The 15064-nt window shown below is 53.9% G+C and overlaps 1 protein-coding gene across 1 annotated transcript in view; it reads left to right on the forward strand.

Annotated features, from left to right (window-relative positions):
- Window positions 1-15064, forward strand: part of OPHN1 (oligophrenin 1) — a 67119-nt gene that overhangs the window by 12027 nt on the left and 40028 nt on the right. Inside the window, exons 2-3 of the mRNA XM_075720359.1 lie at window positions 9227-9322; window positions 13986-14047. Coding sequence (XP_075576474.1) covers window positions 9227-9322; window positions 13986-14047 — 158 coding nt within the window. The remainder of the gene's footprint in view (window positions 1-9226; window positions 9323-13985; window positions 14048-15064) is intronic.

The following is a 15064-nucleotide window of genomic DNA, read 5'->3' on the forward strand; positions in this document are numbered from 1 at the left end:
CCTTTGAGCATTTGCTCAAGAAATAGTTACTCCTGTTGGAGCTTGTCCGAGTGGTTAAACTGGGTCTTACATCGGCAACGTGCTGTGTGGCGCTCGCTTGTATCAGCGAGGCGCGGAGCTCGGCCGCGGTCTGCATCACCCCTGTCCGAGCGCTGTGCCGAGCCCGCTGCCCGCAGGCGCTGCTTCCCGGCACCCTCGGGTGCGGTGGTCAGGTGGTCTTCGTGAAGCACATTTTCCTCTGCATCACCTTAACTCAACTGAAATACAAAAAAAGAGTAATTTCCCGAAATGGTCAGGCTTCGCCAGGAGCTGAATCGCAAACGAAGGAATTCCTCTTGTGGAGTTGGGGTGAAATACCGTCTGGGACGGGCTGACTGCAGCTGCGCTGCCGGCACAGGGGTGCTTGCCAGCCCCTTTGGCATTCTGGGGCGGCGGGAGCTCTTCGTAATGCAACTTGTCTGTAAACCTGGGGTTAAAATTAATGGAGAAATGTCCATTAAATGGACATTAAATGGTCCATTAAAGTCTGTAAACCTGGGGTTAAAATTAATGGAGAACACTTGGTCGTTTCCCCTCTGACATACTGGATGGGTGTCATGGCATATATGATTGAGATAAATTATAGTTGTAGTATTTCTTAATGCGCATTTCAACACTTTTGCTGATTTCTAAAGCTGCGAATCTTTTTTTAACTTGCATTTCAGTTAGCCACGTGTTCTGGGCTGTCTGCCTCGTTTCTTTTTCCAGTTTCGCTGAAGGAACTTTGCAGGGCTGCGAGATCCGTTTGAAAGGCCAGAAAAATGCCAGGGGTGAAAAATTGTCCTTTGAGGAGTTCTGGCATTCAAAGTGTAGTTTTGCCTCTCGCTCATCGTGAGGAGCATGAAGCGAAGTGCTGATGCCCGTGGTGGTTTTGTCGTACTGCTGTCGCGGGGAGAGTGCGGGTATCCGTGCGTGTGCGGTCCCTGCCTGGCTTCATGGGAACTGAAGATCATGGCTGCCCTGGTATTTCAGAAGCAAAAAAAACATTAAAAAATGAGTCTGTACGCTGTCCTTTATAGAAACATTACAGCCTCAAGCGCCGCTCTCCGGGAAACCGCTGCAAGCCAGTGGGTGTCACTGGGAGAACGGTCTGCTCCTTGGCTTGGCTTTAAAATGGGGCTTTGCTGCGTGCTTGCCTTCTGCACCAACAGTGTCTATCGCTGTGAAGGTCTGGGGAAGAAAAGTTACGCTGGATAATTAGCGTTCACTTAATCAGAGGTGGGGGAAGAGTGCAGCACACAGGCATCGTCTCCCCAGAAGGTGTAACCCACCTCACTCACTCCCAGTTTTCTCTGAAACAGACCAGCATACCCAAAAACTTTGTTGTCCTTCCAACCCTGCTTGCTTGGGTTTTATTTTTTGAGCCGATCCGTTGCCTAACTTCTGAGCTGTCGACAAGGAGACCCGCGGTCTCCTGCTGCTTGTGGCAGCCAGAAAAGCCTCTCCTTGCGTTGAACTTCCTTGATCTTCGGTCCAGCGTGGTGAGGCTTGCCGGCTTTTCTGAAGTGTCACACGTACGGTGTAGCAGGTTTCCGTCAGTCGGTAAGGGAGATAAGACAAGTATAAGGAATATATGATAAATGTGAAGAATTGCTGTGTCGGTCTTTTTTTTTTAATTCAACAGTAAATAAAGAAAATAAGCCTGTCGAGCAAGTTTGTGCGCTTACCGCAAGGTTGCCTGGGCAAGGAGGAAAATTTACGAGGATGAAAAATTAGGTTTAGGACAGGAAACAGAAACTAGGCGGGGGGGAAAGTGGGAGGGTGATGTGTAATTTTAGGTAATGGTACAGAGGGCAGATAACCACCCTGCAAAGCAAAAGGCCACTCGGTAGGGAGAGTTACTGAAAAAGGTGTTTGTACTTGAACCAGAGCCCTGCTCTTCTCCCTGGAGCCTGTGCTAGATCGACTGCTGTAGTGAAATGGCAGTTTATAAAAGACTCCGTCAATAAAGGCCTGATTAGAAGAGATGAATATTTAACAGAAGCATTAGATTCAGCGGATACGTTCAGTAAATTCCTTTGCAAGAGATTTGTAAAGCACAGCTAAATAGAGCGAGTTATTTTTAGAAGTTCATGCTAGCCGCTTGCTGCTGGCAAGTGGAAAACCTGTGTCGGTGTGTGAAAAATGGCCTTTGTAAAACGTGTCAGTATTTCTGAATCCCCACAGCATCCAGGAAGCCTTCCGGGGCGCTCGCAAACAACCTGCCGTGGGTTAATGCAGAGCACTGTCTCCGCTGTGCTGGGCCGGTTTTTAACTACCTAAGGGTAAGCATCTCTCGTTTATGGAGTAACAGAAGTGCCGCTTTCCTCGCAAGATGCTTGTGTAGATTTGGGACTACCTAGGAGGCTGACCGGAAGATTATTTTTTTTTCCCTCATCTGAAAAAATCAACATGTTTTTGTGTTTGAGCAGCTGTAGAGTATTTAGGAGTGTTCTGTGAGTCAGGACTCATTACTCACGTTCCTAATGGCACATCTGTGCTCAGTCGGAGTAACTTCATTGATTTCAGAGTTGAGGTATTTTGGTGGGACAATGTTTCGGGACTTCATGCAGTTAGTACACGCTGCGTAAATACAACAGCTTGGAGCAGAATCCAGCCCCGTGTGTTGGCTCCTAAAGCTTTGCTGCAAGTACAGAGAACCCTCTGGAAGCATGGGTCGGGTACCACATCCAGAACCTCATCTCCGGGGTGGCGGCGTGGATGAACTCCGTCTCCTTGATGCAACTCCCTGGGAAATTCTTCAGTGGGAGTCGGTAACAATGGGCACATTCTTTTCCCTTCAGGGATCTCAGCCCTCTCTTTTGCATGCTGGAGGAAAAATGGTATTTCTCATGTTCTGCATGTCCCCTTGCTCAGCTCTCCACGAGGAAGCAGAAAATGTTCCATAGTGACCAAGCACTGGGCAGAGATTTAGGTGCATCCTCAGCCGCTGTGCATCAGGGTCTTGCAACATTCCCTTGAAAAGCTGGATTTTTAGAGTACAGTTCCTAACCCTAAAATCTGTCCTTGGCTTAAATTGCTCTTACTTAAGTACAGAATGAACTTTTATTGTCTTTTGTTTGTTTGCTTATTTGAAAGAAAAAAAAAAGTGTGTGGTTGGTTTTGATATTTCTGTTTTTAAGTTGGAGAAGAGGAAAGCAAAATACAAAAATGGAGCTCCTCCTTACGTTTGATCTATTTATTTGCATTGCCATAGCTCAAAATCATTCTGGGTTCTCCTTACGGATTGTTGAAGCTGTTGGTAAGTTGCTCCGTGCAGGACACCTCCGCGCTGCGCTCTGTCGCTCTGGCTGGTGCAGAAGCTTCGGAGCGGCTTGTTCCCCCGCCGCAGTCTCTGCTGGCTGCTCCTCCCCTCGCTGCCCGTGCCTCGGCGCAGGCAGGGAGACCAATTAAAGTTGCTTCTTGCCTTCCAGGGTGGGCAGAGGCATCCTGTCCCCTTCCCAGGGACAGGACGGGGACGCTGTAGCCCCAGCTCGGTTCAGCTGTCCATGCCTCACTGTACCTACCCTCGCCTGGCGTCAAATTAAGGACTGCATTTGCTCTAGTAATGCCCCTGGCCCATGATTGCTATGGTGATGAGTTGTGGGGGTTTTGTTTTATTTTATTTTATTTTAATTTTTCTCCTTAATTTGCAGTGCAATATTCAGGGAGCAGTGTGGGACTGAGGATTAGCCAAAAACCTGCTGAACCCGCTGCCCGTTTGGCCCCTGAGCTCCTGGAGGAGCAGTGGTTCTCGCCTGGCAGCTTCCTAGGGATAAGCAGAGGTAGTCTTCGCTTCACCAACTGCTGCACAGCTAACAAATGTAAAATAATTGGGTCATTTAGGTATGAATTAACCTGTGTGAGGGTGCTGGCAGTCTGGTCCTGGCAGATGTGAAGTGCATGCTCTGCGACTGCTCTTCTACACAGTAGGAGGCTTTTTGTTGTTTTTTAAAGTATTTATTTCTAAAATTCTTGCTGCTTTCTCTCTGCACCTCCGTTACACCCGCCATGACGCTGCGTCCCTGTGGTGTTAGATGAGGCAGGCCGAGCACGGCCCTCCCTTTTTGGTGCACAGGGATCCTGGCGGTCCCCGTAGCCGTCGCCAGCGGCTTGTCACTGCCACTTCTCTTCCCAGGTGCTCAGGGACGCGGTTTCCTCTCTTGGCCGGAGGGGACCGTTGCAATCACACAGACAGAAGCTTAGATCAGTGCGACCCTCCTCTGAGGAGTGCAGAGCTAATTAAAGATGTGCATCTGTGGCACCTCGAGCAGCGCAGACCCTCGAGCAGCGCCTCTGTGCCCCGGTCTGCGGCTGCATCCGCGCGTCCCCGTGGCGGCGTGAGGCGGTGCACGGGGCTGCATCCCCCGCGGGGCCTGTCCTGCGGCGGTGGTTTCCTTCTGGTTTAAATTCTAAGCGTTGGGGGGGGAAAAGCAGAACCGCAACCTGTCCTAGGGCTCCTGGTTGTAATCTGTGCTTTTCAGAGGCCCGTGGCTTTTGCAAAGATAGCAAATTTTTTTGGTTTCAGTCTTTGGTTACCTAAGGTTGCTGTGAAAGGTTGAAATGAGAATTCCTGCTAGGTCTTTGCTGAGCAGGCTGTGGGGCACGTCCTTCAATAGCTGCAATCTCTGGAGGTGTGTTTATATATCCATAAATGCAACCAGAAAGTTCTCTGTGTACCTCCTAAGACTAGCGCGGCTGTAGCTGGCACTCCTTCCCTCCTGCCTGCCAGGCGCAGCTTGGCTGGGCTTATTCTCTGCAGAGAGATGGGACTTTATTTCTACTAGAAGAGTAAATTATTGTGACCGCAAATTGTGAAAGTTGGCATGGCTTACTGCACGCTGCAAGGAATAAGAGTCCTAGAGGACTCCTGATCGAATTCATTTTGGTAGATTTCCACGGAAACGGGCTGAGCTGTACCAAGAGCAGGCAGGGTCCTCTGGGGCTGTCGGGCGGTGGCGAGGCTTTGCGTGCTGTTTGCAGCGATGGCCCTGGCTTGGAAGCACAGCGTTATCCCTTGGCGACGGTCCGGCTCCCCGCACGCGATCCTGGTGCTGCGTGAGCAGGGCAGAGCCTGCAGCCGCCTCTCTCCAGCCCGCACCCTCTCCCCGCTGCCGGCCTTCGGCTGTGCAAAGCGGGGGGCATTTGGCAGCTGTGTGTTTGTGTTGGGGGGGGACCTTTCGAGGGTCTGTTAAAGTGAGGGAGAATACGTGCTTATCTCTGGACGTAGCCCCGTTTCTCCATGCAGCTGATCTCCTCCTGCCCAGCTCCAGCTGCTGAGCGTGGTGGCTCCTTCCTGCTGTCGAGCCGCTTGCCGTGGCCGTGGCTCGTCCCCGGCTCCCCCCGCCCCTGGTGTCACCGCGCCAGCGTTCGGGTGCCACCGAGGGAAGGGGCGACGTCCCGCCAGGCGTCCCTGGGTGGGGATGCTCTGCCTCGGGCCCGGGTGCTGTCCTGGCTGCTGGACCCCGCAGGGACGGAGCCCCCAGGCATGGGCATCTTCTGTTCCCTCGGGGGCAGTGGTGCCAGCGGGCAGCGCTGCGGCGGGGTCAGCTGCCACTCATCCCTGTGTTCATTTCCCAGGAAACACCCCATCGTTGTAACAACACCCGTAACACCGTGGCAGCGCCCGCTGCTTTCCCTGTGTTCATTTCCCAGGAAACACCCCATCGTTGTAGCAACACCCGTAACACCGTAGCAGTGCCTGATGCTGTCCCTGTGTTCATTTCCCAGGAAACACCCCATCGTTGTAACAACACCCGTAACACCGTGGCAGCGCCCGCTGCTTTCCCTGTGTTCATTTCCCAGGAAACACCCCATCGTTGTAGCAACACCCGTAACACCGTAGCAGTGCCTGATGCTGTCCCTGTGTTCATTTCCCAGGAAACACCCCATCGTTGTAACACCACCCGTAACACCATCGCAGCGCCCGATGCTGTCTGTCCTGCGTGTATATATAGGATTTGTCAGAAGCCGGTGTTCAGCCAAGGCTCTGTACGTGTACGAGGACGAGTCACGTTGATCCGTAGGAGTCTGGTTTCCATTAAACGCTCCTCAGGAGCCACGCCAGGCGTTCGCGGCGCTGGCTCTCCCTCCAGCCTGTCCACTCCTTTCCTAACCCTAAATCTTCCGCAGTTGTTTTCCCTGCTGGGGTCTGTGCATGGCTCAGGGCAGCTGCCCCAGGGGCGTCCTCGGTGGCTGCCAGCGCGGCGGGGACCGGGGGCCGGCCGGCCGCCTTCGGCCGCCGTGAGCTCCGGGCAGCGGCTGGCGCGTCGGGGCGCATGCGCGCTGTCATTGCTCGCGGCCAGAGCTTCCTACGCTTGACTTTGCTGAAGGTGAGGATGAGGATGGCTCCCCGAAATGAAAAAAATTCCTTGTCCCGGTGAAACCAAACAGCGCTGAACTAATTAAGGGGCGCTTTTCTTTTCCCCCTGCCGTTAAGCTAATGTGAAATGCAGTTTATAGCACGTCCACCTGGATCTCCTTCAGCTAGGAAATTGGCACTTAAATATTCAGGCCAGAACCACGTTTTGAAAGGAAAATGTAATTTAAATCATCTATACCGTTTCTTTTTTTTTTTTCCTGGTTAAAATATATTGTGTTTGGCTTTTTTAAACCCTTCTCTGCTATTGCCCTACCCCTTGTTTCTATAAAAACCGAAAAGGCCAGCAGCTCGCCAGGGACCATTTCTCCAATGCTGGGGCTAAACGCCGTGCCGACACATGCGACGGAAAAGCGGTGCGTGCAAATCCTCCGTCCCCACAGGCGCTGTGAGGGGATTTGCGTGCACGGCCATGCTCGTGGCTCGCCGGGACGCGCGCAGCGGAGCTGGCTGGGGGCGCGGGAGGCTGGGATGAGATGAGCCGCCGCGGGCGCCGCTGGCTTTCGGAGGGGCTGCTCAGGGACCCGGCGCTGGGTCGGGATGGGCGTTCAGACGGAGTCACCGAGTTCACCCGCTAATAGACGCAGGCGAGGAGCGAGGAGGGGCTGAGCGGGGGCCGTCAGCCGCGTCCAGGGAAGACGACGAGGGTTTGCAGGGGGACGAACAAAGATTCCCCTGAGCGACAACTGAATGAGAGCCTGAAGCGAACGCTGCAGGGACTGAGAGTGAATTATTTGCTGGGGTTTTCCATCAAATCAATGACATCATTCTGTGCTGGAGTTCACCCATTTACGCGCTCTCAGCCCCCCGGCAGCTGTGCTTAAATAGCGACATTCAGGCCTGAATCTGCCCATTCAGGAGCAAAGGTTTGACCCGTCGGAGGAAAGTGCTGAACGACGCTTTTGAGGGGAAAGCAGGGACTGCGTGCGCTTCGAGGCTGCGCTCCTCCCGGGCAGGGACCCGGCTGTCCCCGCGTGCCGCGGTTGCTCGGGGAGGACCGGGGGGTCCCAGGGTGCTCCTGGCCTGGGGACAGGGAAAGCAGAGCAGTCTGGGGACCTGCCAGGTTCCCATGAGGGCCACTCGATTTCTTTTCCCGTCGTCCAATTCAGTGTTGTCCAATTTTTTTCTCCCCTTTGTAGCAGTGTTTCAGAAAACCCCATGTTTGCCACCGTGGTGATAAGTTCTTTTGTCACAGAGTCTGCAAGGAAAAAGAACAAGCAAAAATACACCCAGATCACCGTCCTCCTGAGGCTAGAAGCACAGGGGGTAGCCTATAGTGTGCAGATACAATTCCTCACTAATTCACACCTCATTTTTGGCCACTATTTCCCCCCAGATTTTAACAACTGATGCCAAAAGTGCTTGTGCTTGTCTTTTTTTTTTTTTTTTAAACGAACAGACAAATTAAAGAACCCACCCCTGTACACAGCGATGCTCTGTTACAGCAGTCTTTCCCCTGGTTTGGCAAAGCAGGGGTGCGTGAGCTGGTTGCACGTTAACGTCTGTGCCGTCACATCTTCCACACTTGCAGCTTCCTGAATTTCAGAAAGCGCTGTCTCCGGTGCACCCCCCCCAGAGGAATCCAGCCTGGGACTGTGCCTATAGCTGGAGTCCAAAATTAGGGAAAATAGCAACATAAATCAAAGTATAAAATTATTCCTTTGCTTTTGTTTTATTGTCTACATCCTATTCCCTGAGGTCAGGGAAGTTCAGCCTCCTCCTGTTTGTATCTCTGGGATTTGCCGTTGGGGAAAGCCTAACCCCCCAAAAAAGCGTGTAACTTTGTGCAGGAAGATGGGGTTGGTGTGAGGCCGTCAAATCCATCACGTGTTCCTCTTGTGCTCTGCCAGCGGGAGGAGGGCTTGGTTTCTCCCGCGGTGAAGTGTTACCTGCGGCTGTCACTGGGTGCGGGATTTTGGCACCGGGGGCTGCTGCGTTGGCGCTGCCCCGTCCCAGCTCCTCTGCCAACGTCAGCAGACGCCTTCACGACAACAGGGCTGCTGACGAAGCCGTGAAGCAGCCGCACAGGATGCAAAGACACAAAGGATCCTTTTGGCTAGAAATTTCTCTGGGAAGCCCAACAATAATTTGGGCTGAGCTACCAACCACCATCAGGAAGTGTCTTTGCTTCAAGACTGAGCGTTTCTTCACCAGCGGGCGGGGAGCAGGGGCTCTGAGGAGCACAGCTCGAGCCCTCCAGCTCGCCGCGCTCAGCCGCGGCACTGTCGTACTTCTCTTAGGGCCTGTTTGTGTCTGTGACCCCCTGGAGAGGGGCAGTTATTTTGAGTCCTATCTTTTTCCCCATGTTTATTTCCTGACTCTACAGATTTTCCTCCCACGTAATGAAAAAATGACTTTGAACAGCGAGAAGCCTGTCTGACAGCCTCCGTGCTCCGAGGAGCTGTGCTGATGCATGCGTGGCACCGGCAATACCTGCTCCTCTGAAAACGTTCCTGCGGCGGTGGGGGATGCTGCATTTGGAGCTGCGTGCTTTCCTGCGGGGAAGATGCGTCTGCATCTCTTCCTGTACGCAGCAGGACATGTGGCTGTCGACTGGCTGTTTGTACAACTCGGTGCATCCACTCGTACTGCAGAAGCATTTTCAACAATGCTGAGAAAGAGAAAGAAAACAAAACAAATGCTCTCTGCAGCCTCTAATGGTTATTAACATTGCAACATTTTCTAACATGCTTTAAACTCATGATGACTATGGATTTTTTCTAACCACCTCACTACAGTTTTGTTCCATTCAGGCTGAATTTCTAAGGTTTGCCACTTCTGTATAACAGTTGCAAAAATACACATCCTCATTGCTCTGTCCTTTTCCAGGTTACTCATCGGCAGTACAGAAGTTCTCCCAGACTTTGCAGTCCTTTCAGTTCGACTTTATTGGTGACACACTAACAGATGATGAGATTAATATTGGTAAGTTTTCTTCTTTTTGATGTAAACTTTCAGTCGCTGAGAGAGTCTCTCCTTCTCTAGGAATTTGCCTGTGCTGATGCTTTTTAAACAGCGTGAGGAGTCGGGTTCCTCAGATGCCAGTCAGCTGTTCCAGAGCGTGTTTTACAAAGTTGAACTTTCATGGGTAGAGTTTCACGTTCCCAATTCAGCAGATAATTTGCAGAGGTTTTCCACGGCTCCCGCCCTGTTCCGTGCTGCCAGGCGCTGGGGAGGATGGTGGCGTGGTGCTGGCCTCCCAGCAAGTCCCGCTTCCCAGTGCCGCAGGTAGACTGGGAGCACACGTGGCCCAGAGCAGTGGTGTATCTCCCGATCCCAGCGGGCGCTGCTCCGAAAGCTGCCTTTGCTCGGCAGAGAAGGCATTACAAAAACAAAGATGCCCTGCGCTGCCCTGAAAAAGGAACCGGGCTGCAAACTGCTGGGAAAAATGAATTGCTGGATGTGTCACTGTATGGCAAATAATTGCCAGTCTCTGCCTGTGTGGAAGGGAAGCCTGTGGCATGTACGCCGTACTAGTCCCCGCACATCAGTTTCAGGATTAGCAATCCTGAAGCCATTTTACGTCCCTGCCAGCCCGCCTCAACTGTGCAGGTTGCACAGCTGCCAGCTGCACCCAGGGAGCTAAAACAAATGGCCTAAATGCCCTAAACCCAACGCTTTTCAAATGAATCCTGCTCTTGGCTTAGCCAGCGTTGTTGAATAGCCGGTGCAGGGGCATGGGTGCTGTGATGATGGCAGGGGTGGCCGGAGGTCCTCCAGCCCCCGAGGGCCTGACCCTGGCCCCGGGGGCAAAACCCTCGGGGCACCTGCCTGGGCTGAGGGCATGGAGCTGCCTGTGGCGGGGGGCACAGGGCATTAGCCAGGCTGCTCCGGGGGGCTGAACCTAGGAAAAAAGAATTAAAAAAAAAAAAAACAAACCGAAAAAAAAGCTTTTGTCAGGCTGTTGTGGAAGAGTGGCTGAGCGGCTGCAAGGGTGATATTGCTGATGTCAGGTCTCTTGGCCGTTGCTGAAAGGGGAAGGAATTAAAGCCTGTTCTTTTGGTCGTTTTATTTAAAGCAATTTAAAGCAGATTGCAGCTTGCCCTTCAAAATCTGATTTCCTTTATGGAAAGTCTCTCGGTGACACCCACTGGAAATTAGTCAGCCTCCAAATCTAATGGCAGTAGAGGTGCTGAATTTCCAAACCCATCTGGTATAAGGAAGGGTAAAACGTTGCCTTCTAAATGCCCGTCCTGGGAGCAGAGGGATCTGAAACAAACAGCCGCCCAAGGCACGGAGCGTCCCTCCTCTCGGCTCGCAGGGACATGGCTCCGGCATCCCGCGCCCCTGCGCTGCCGCTCCGCCTGCCTCCCTGCGCCGGCTGCGGGAGGGGAGCGGAGCCCGCCGGCGGGGCTGCGGTGAGCCGGTGCGGTGAGCCGGTGCGGTGAGCCGGTGCGGGGCTGCGGTGAGCCGGTGCAGGGCTGCGGTGAGCCGGTGCGGGGCTGCAGTGAGCCAGTGCGGCGGGGCCGCGGCGCTTGTTGGGCGAGGAAGACTGCTGGAAATGGCAGCAGTTGAATGGGGATTCGTGGGCGGAGGAGAACAAAAAGAGATTGCAGGAAAAGTAAAACACTCTGTGGTGAGAGGAGCACGTTTCCCTCCTCCTGTTTTTGTTGGGGCGTATTTGTTTTGCTTTTTCAAGAAGAGGTCCCTGGTTTCCCCGTATGAAAAAGCCTGCGCTGTGTTCCTCTTCCTGCACCAAACCCTGCAGTGCCTGCTGGGGCTGAGCCGCTTTGCGAGGCTCCCTGATTCCTGAAACGGCAGCAGGGCGTTGACATCTCCGAGGCAGCTTCCATCTCCTGCAAGGGTGCCAAGAGATCTGCGTGGGAGCGTAGGAGCTCATTTGATGCGCAGGATATGGGAATGAAGCAAAGCGTTCACAAGTTCTTCTTGTCGTACTTCAGGGAACGTGTTTGATTTGTAAATATAGCTAATGGCGCACTTCTTTCTTTTTCTGTAGGCAGAGAGCCGGCTGACACCCCTGCGTGTCAGGTGGTGGCTTTGAACACTGCAAGTGTGAGTCAGGGCACAGACACTGCGTTGATGTTGTCTGTCGTGAGCAGCGCTTTGCCCAGGAATTAAAGCCTGTTCTTAAGGCGTTAATTGTTACAGACGCACCCACGTTACGCAGCGGCTGCAGTCCTTCCACCAGTCACCTGCATGGGACCCGAATCAGCAGCTCCCTTGGAGATGAGCGGAGCAATGAAATCGGACAGTGTGTTCCTCCCTCCCAGGCGCAGGAACCTGAAATCCTCTGGTTTTAAGCAGCTGACGTTCCTGGCATGCTTCTGGCGCAGGCCAGCTCAGTCACTCCCAGTTCCCAGCTGGCTGGGCAGGCAGCGGTTGCAGGCAGCGGTTGCAGGCAGCCTCCCTGCTCGGCTCGGCTCTGCTCTGCGAGGGTTTGCAAGCGTCGAGCCAGGCCCGTAGCGCAGGTCCACCCCGGTGCGCCTGGGCACTGCTGCTCTGGCAGCTGGGTGTAGCCTGAGCCGGGTGTTTGTGGTGCAAGGACAGATTCAGCGGGTTGCTCTGTGACTGCAGCCAGGAAACGTGTGCCTGGACTCTTCCTGTAGAGCAAGATAAAAAGACATCTAGTGAAAATTTTAGGCACTGACATTTTCCCTGTAAGTTCAGGGCTGGATTCTCTTTCTGCCTGTGATAATTCCTTTCCTGGCTCGGGCTCCCAGTGTCTGTGCACACTTCAGGTTTCACATCATCCTGAAAAACCACAGTGAAAGTCAGCGTGTAGGCCCTGTGGTCGAGCGTAATAAACTATTAGGACATTGCATGTGCCGGGCTCTGAAGCCCTTGCTCTGGAAGAGAACTCAGAAGTTACTGACTCATCAAGAAGGTTATGTTTTGATGATGCCAGCTGAGGGAATGTGTCACGAGGCTGTGTTTTTTTCCCTTTTCTGTCTGTCTCAGCAACTGCAGAGTGAATCCTGTAACACTGGAAGCTCGTACTCGCTGGCTGTGCAGCAGCGTTACGGCTGGTTTTTAGCAGAAGGACAGGTACTTCTCCTAAGGTACCGCCTGCGGATGTGGGGAGAGGGCCCTCAGCTTGCAGATGGAGCGCAAATGCATCCTCTCCCCTTAGCTGTGGGATGAGCTTTTGCTGTACGTGCCTCGCTGCGCGCCTGGTTTGTTCCCTCGTGTATTACCCTGCCAAGCCAGGCTTGCCGGAGCTCTGGATGCCGCCCTGCTCAGGGGCTGTGGTGTCAGCCAGGCGCTTCTGAGGTTCTGTGGTTCATTCTCAGTCGTTAAATTGCTCAGCAGTGGTCAGGCACCTCTGTGTGCTTCGCAGCGAGCGCAGGGTCCGAACTGCAAGCGCAAGAACTGCCGTAGGTTTTGCAAAGCCGATCCGTACTTTACACACGGCGACGAAAGCGCGAGGCCCGCAGGACCCGTCCCCAGCACCGCTCTGAGCAGGGCGGCTGCGAGCCGAGCAGGGTGCTGCTCCCGCAGCTGGAAGGCCATGAGTGGCTCCGTGGGAACCCTTCCCAGCGAACTCCCGGGTAGTTCCCAGGCGCGCTGGGGCAATCAGATTATTCCCCGCAGGCATTCAGCATGCAGCCACGCTCTATGCATAAGCAGATGTTTGCCCAGCCTTGTCTTACAGCCTCCCGGAGAACCCAGCCCTTTGCAGTGCCCCTCGTTCCAGTGCCATTAGTGCTCTTCTGGGGAGAGGTTTTCTCCCCTGCTACAAACTCCGGCCCTTCCCGCGTTCTCCTTCGGTGGGCAGAGAAGGGCTCAGCGTTCTTCCTTGGCGGTGATAACCCTGTTGGTGTGGGGACAGTCCACTGCTCCTACCTAGTTTCTTTTTCCCCAAGGCTAAACAAACCTTATTGTTTCGGTCTGTTAAAGGAAAGGTTTCATATTATTTTTGTTATAGTTGGACTCCAAGAAAAGTGCTGATCAAGGAGATCTTTTTGTTTAATTTTTAACATTTTGGGGAGTGGTGTCAATGTCTGTGACCGTTTCTACACCCGCTGCCTTTCCTTCATAGAGACGTGGACTTCGTCCTTGTCGCTGAATGTAATTTTTGTCATTCCAGGCTGTTTTTGTTTGACAGACTTGTCTTGGTCCTAGAAAGCACCTGCAGCTCTCCCCAGCTTGGGCGGAGGTGCCGGGCCCGTTCCGGCGCTGCCGGCAGCCGTCCGGGCAGGACAGGCAGCCCCATCCTGCCCGCAGCCGCCCGCTGTGGCAGAGCCCGTCCTGCCGCGGTCCCTGGTGCCAGCGCCTGCCCCTTCCCCTCGCCTGCCCCTTCCCTGCCGCCTGCCTTACCAGCTTTGCACTACAATTCCTAATGAAAGCTAATTAACGTCGTCTTCCCTTCCCAGGGCGTTCCCTCCCACGTTGCTCCGGGCAGGAGCCCTCCTCTCCAGTGCATGAATAAATACCCCTCGTGGCCAGCCTTTACCGATGGCCTTGCCTCGCTCAGTTTCTGCCAAAAGGAGCCACCTCTTCTCTGGTTTTTGGCAAGCCTTTCAATGGCGATGCTGGGGGTGCAGCCAGATTTGGGTACCCTGGCGTGTGTCCCACGCTCCGGTGCCGCATCCCAGCCCCACTGACCAGCCTCTTCTTTTCTTTCCAGCCGAGTCCTTTAAGGAGTTTGCAGAGCTGCTCCACGAGGTAGAGCTGGAGAGGTCCATGATGGTAAGATGATCTGAACTGTGCGCTGGTAATTACTTCCTCGTCGTAGCGTTCAAATGCTAAATCACGGCCAAACGGCACCACGTACCTTGCTGTGAAGCTTCCCATCGGAGGGAAGCTGGGAGCACCGGGAACGTTGTGCTTTGTACCACGTCTGGTCCACAGTGCCATCGCCGCAGGCCCCGAGCAGCAAAGGGGAGGTGCTGGGCGAGGGGCAGAGGTTGTCTCACGCAGTGTCCGAAACCTCTCCTGCATGCCAGGCTGCCATGGAGCCCCAGGACCCTGCCACAGGCAGCAGGTTTGCTCTGCAGAGCCAGGTGTGTCTGAGCTGGTAACAAGCCGGTTTTGTGGCGAAACAAAGTGTTAATAAGAAGCGAGGTGTATTTGTAGCTTTGTTTCTGCCGGGTGCGAGCGCGCGGGTCCCCTGTGCCCCTGCCCTTGCTGGCACAGCTCCCGCAGGGCGATGCGCTGCCTTCGGTCTCCCGCTGCGTTGTGCCCTCGGCCTCTCCAGAGCTCCTCCAGAGCGAGCGTTGGCTTCCCGTTTCACTCCTAATTCCAGGAAAAACACGAAGGTTAGGCTTGGTGGAGAGCTTTTACAGCATGCCAGGAATGTGCTGCTTGGCTCTGCTTTCCTCTGCCTCGTGCAGCAGCGAGAGCTCGTGCCAGGCTGCTGGCTGGGCCAGCGCCGCAGGGGTGGCTGCACCGGCGGGACACCACCGCCCGCTCCGCGGGTCCGCAGGCAGGCAGGGAGCGGGAGGAAACCAGTAAGAGGCTGGAGGACAGCAGTAAGATAGTTATTAATTACATCCCAGGTACAGTGGCTCCTCTGGCAGTGGGTAAGCGGGTGGAAGGGATCATTTCAGGGATCATGGATGCTTTTAGGGATGCTGTCCAACTTTTCTAAATCTTTTTTTTGCCCTCCACTTGTAGGACCGGTCTTTTACAGTAGCTCACTCAGAAGGTTTCACACTCTCACCATGCTGATCATCTTTAAACTACCCAGAAGGGCTGTGGCAGTGT

This window comes from Pelecanus crispus, chromosome 13, assembly GCF_030463565.1.
Source record: "Pelecanus crispus isolate bPelCri1 chromosome 13, bPelCri1.pri, whole genome shotgun sequence".
Taxonomy (NCBI): domain Eukaryota; kingdom Metazoa; phylum Chordata; class Aves; order Pelecaniformes; family Pelecanidae; genus Pelecanus; species Pelecanus crispus.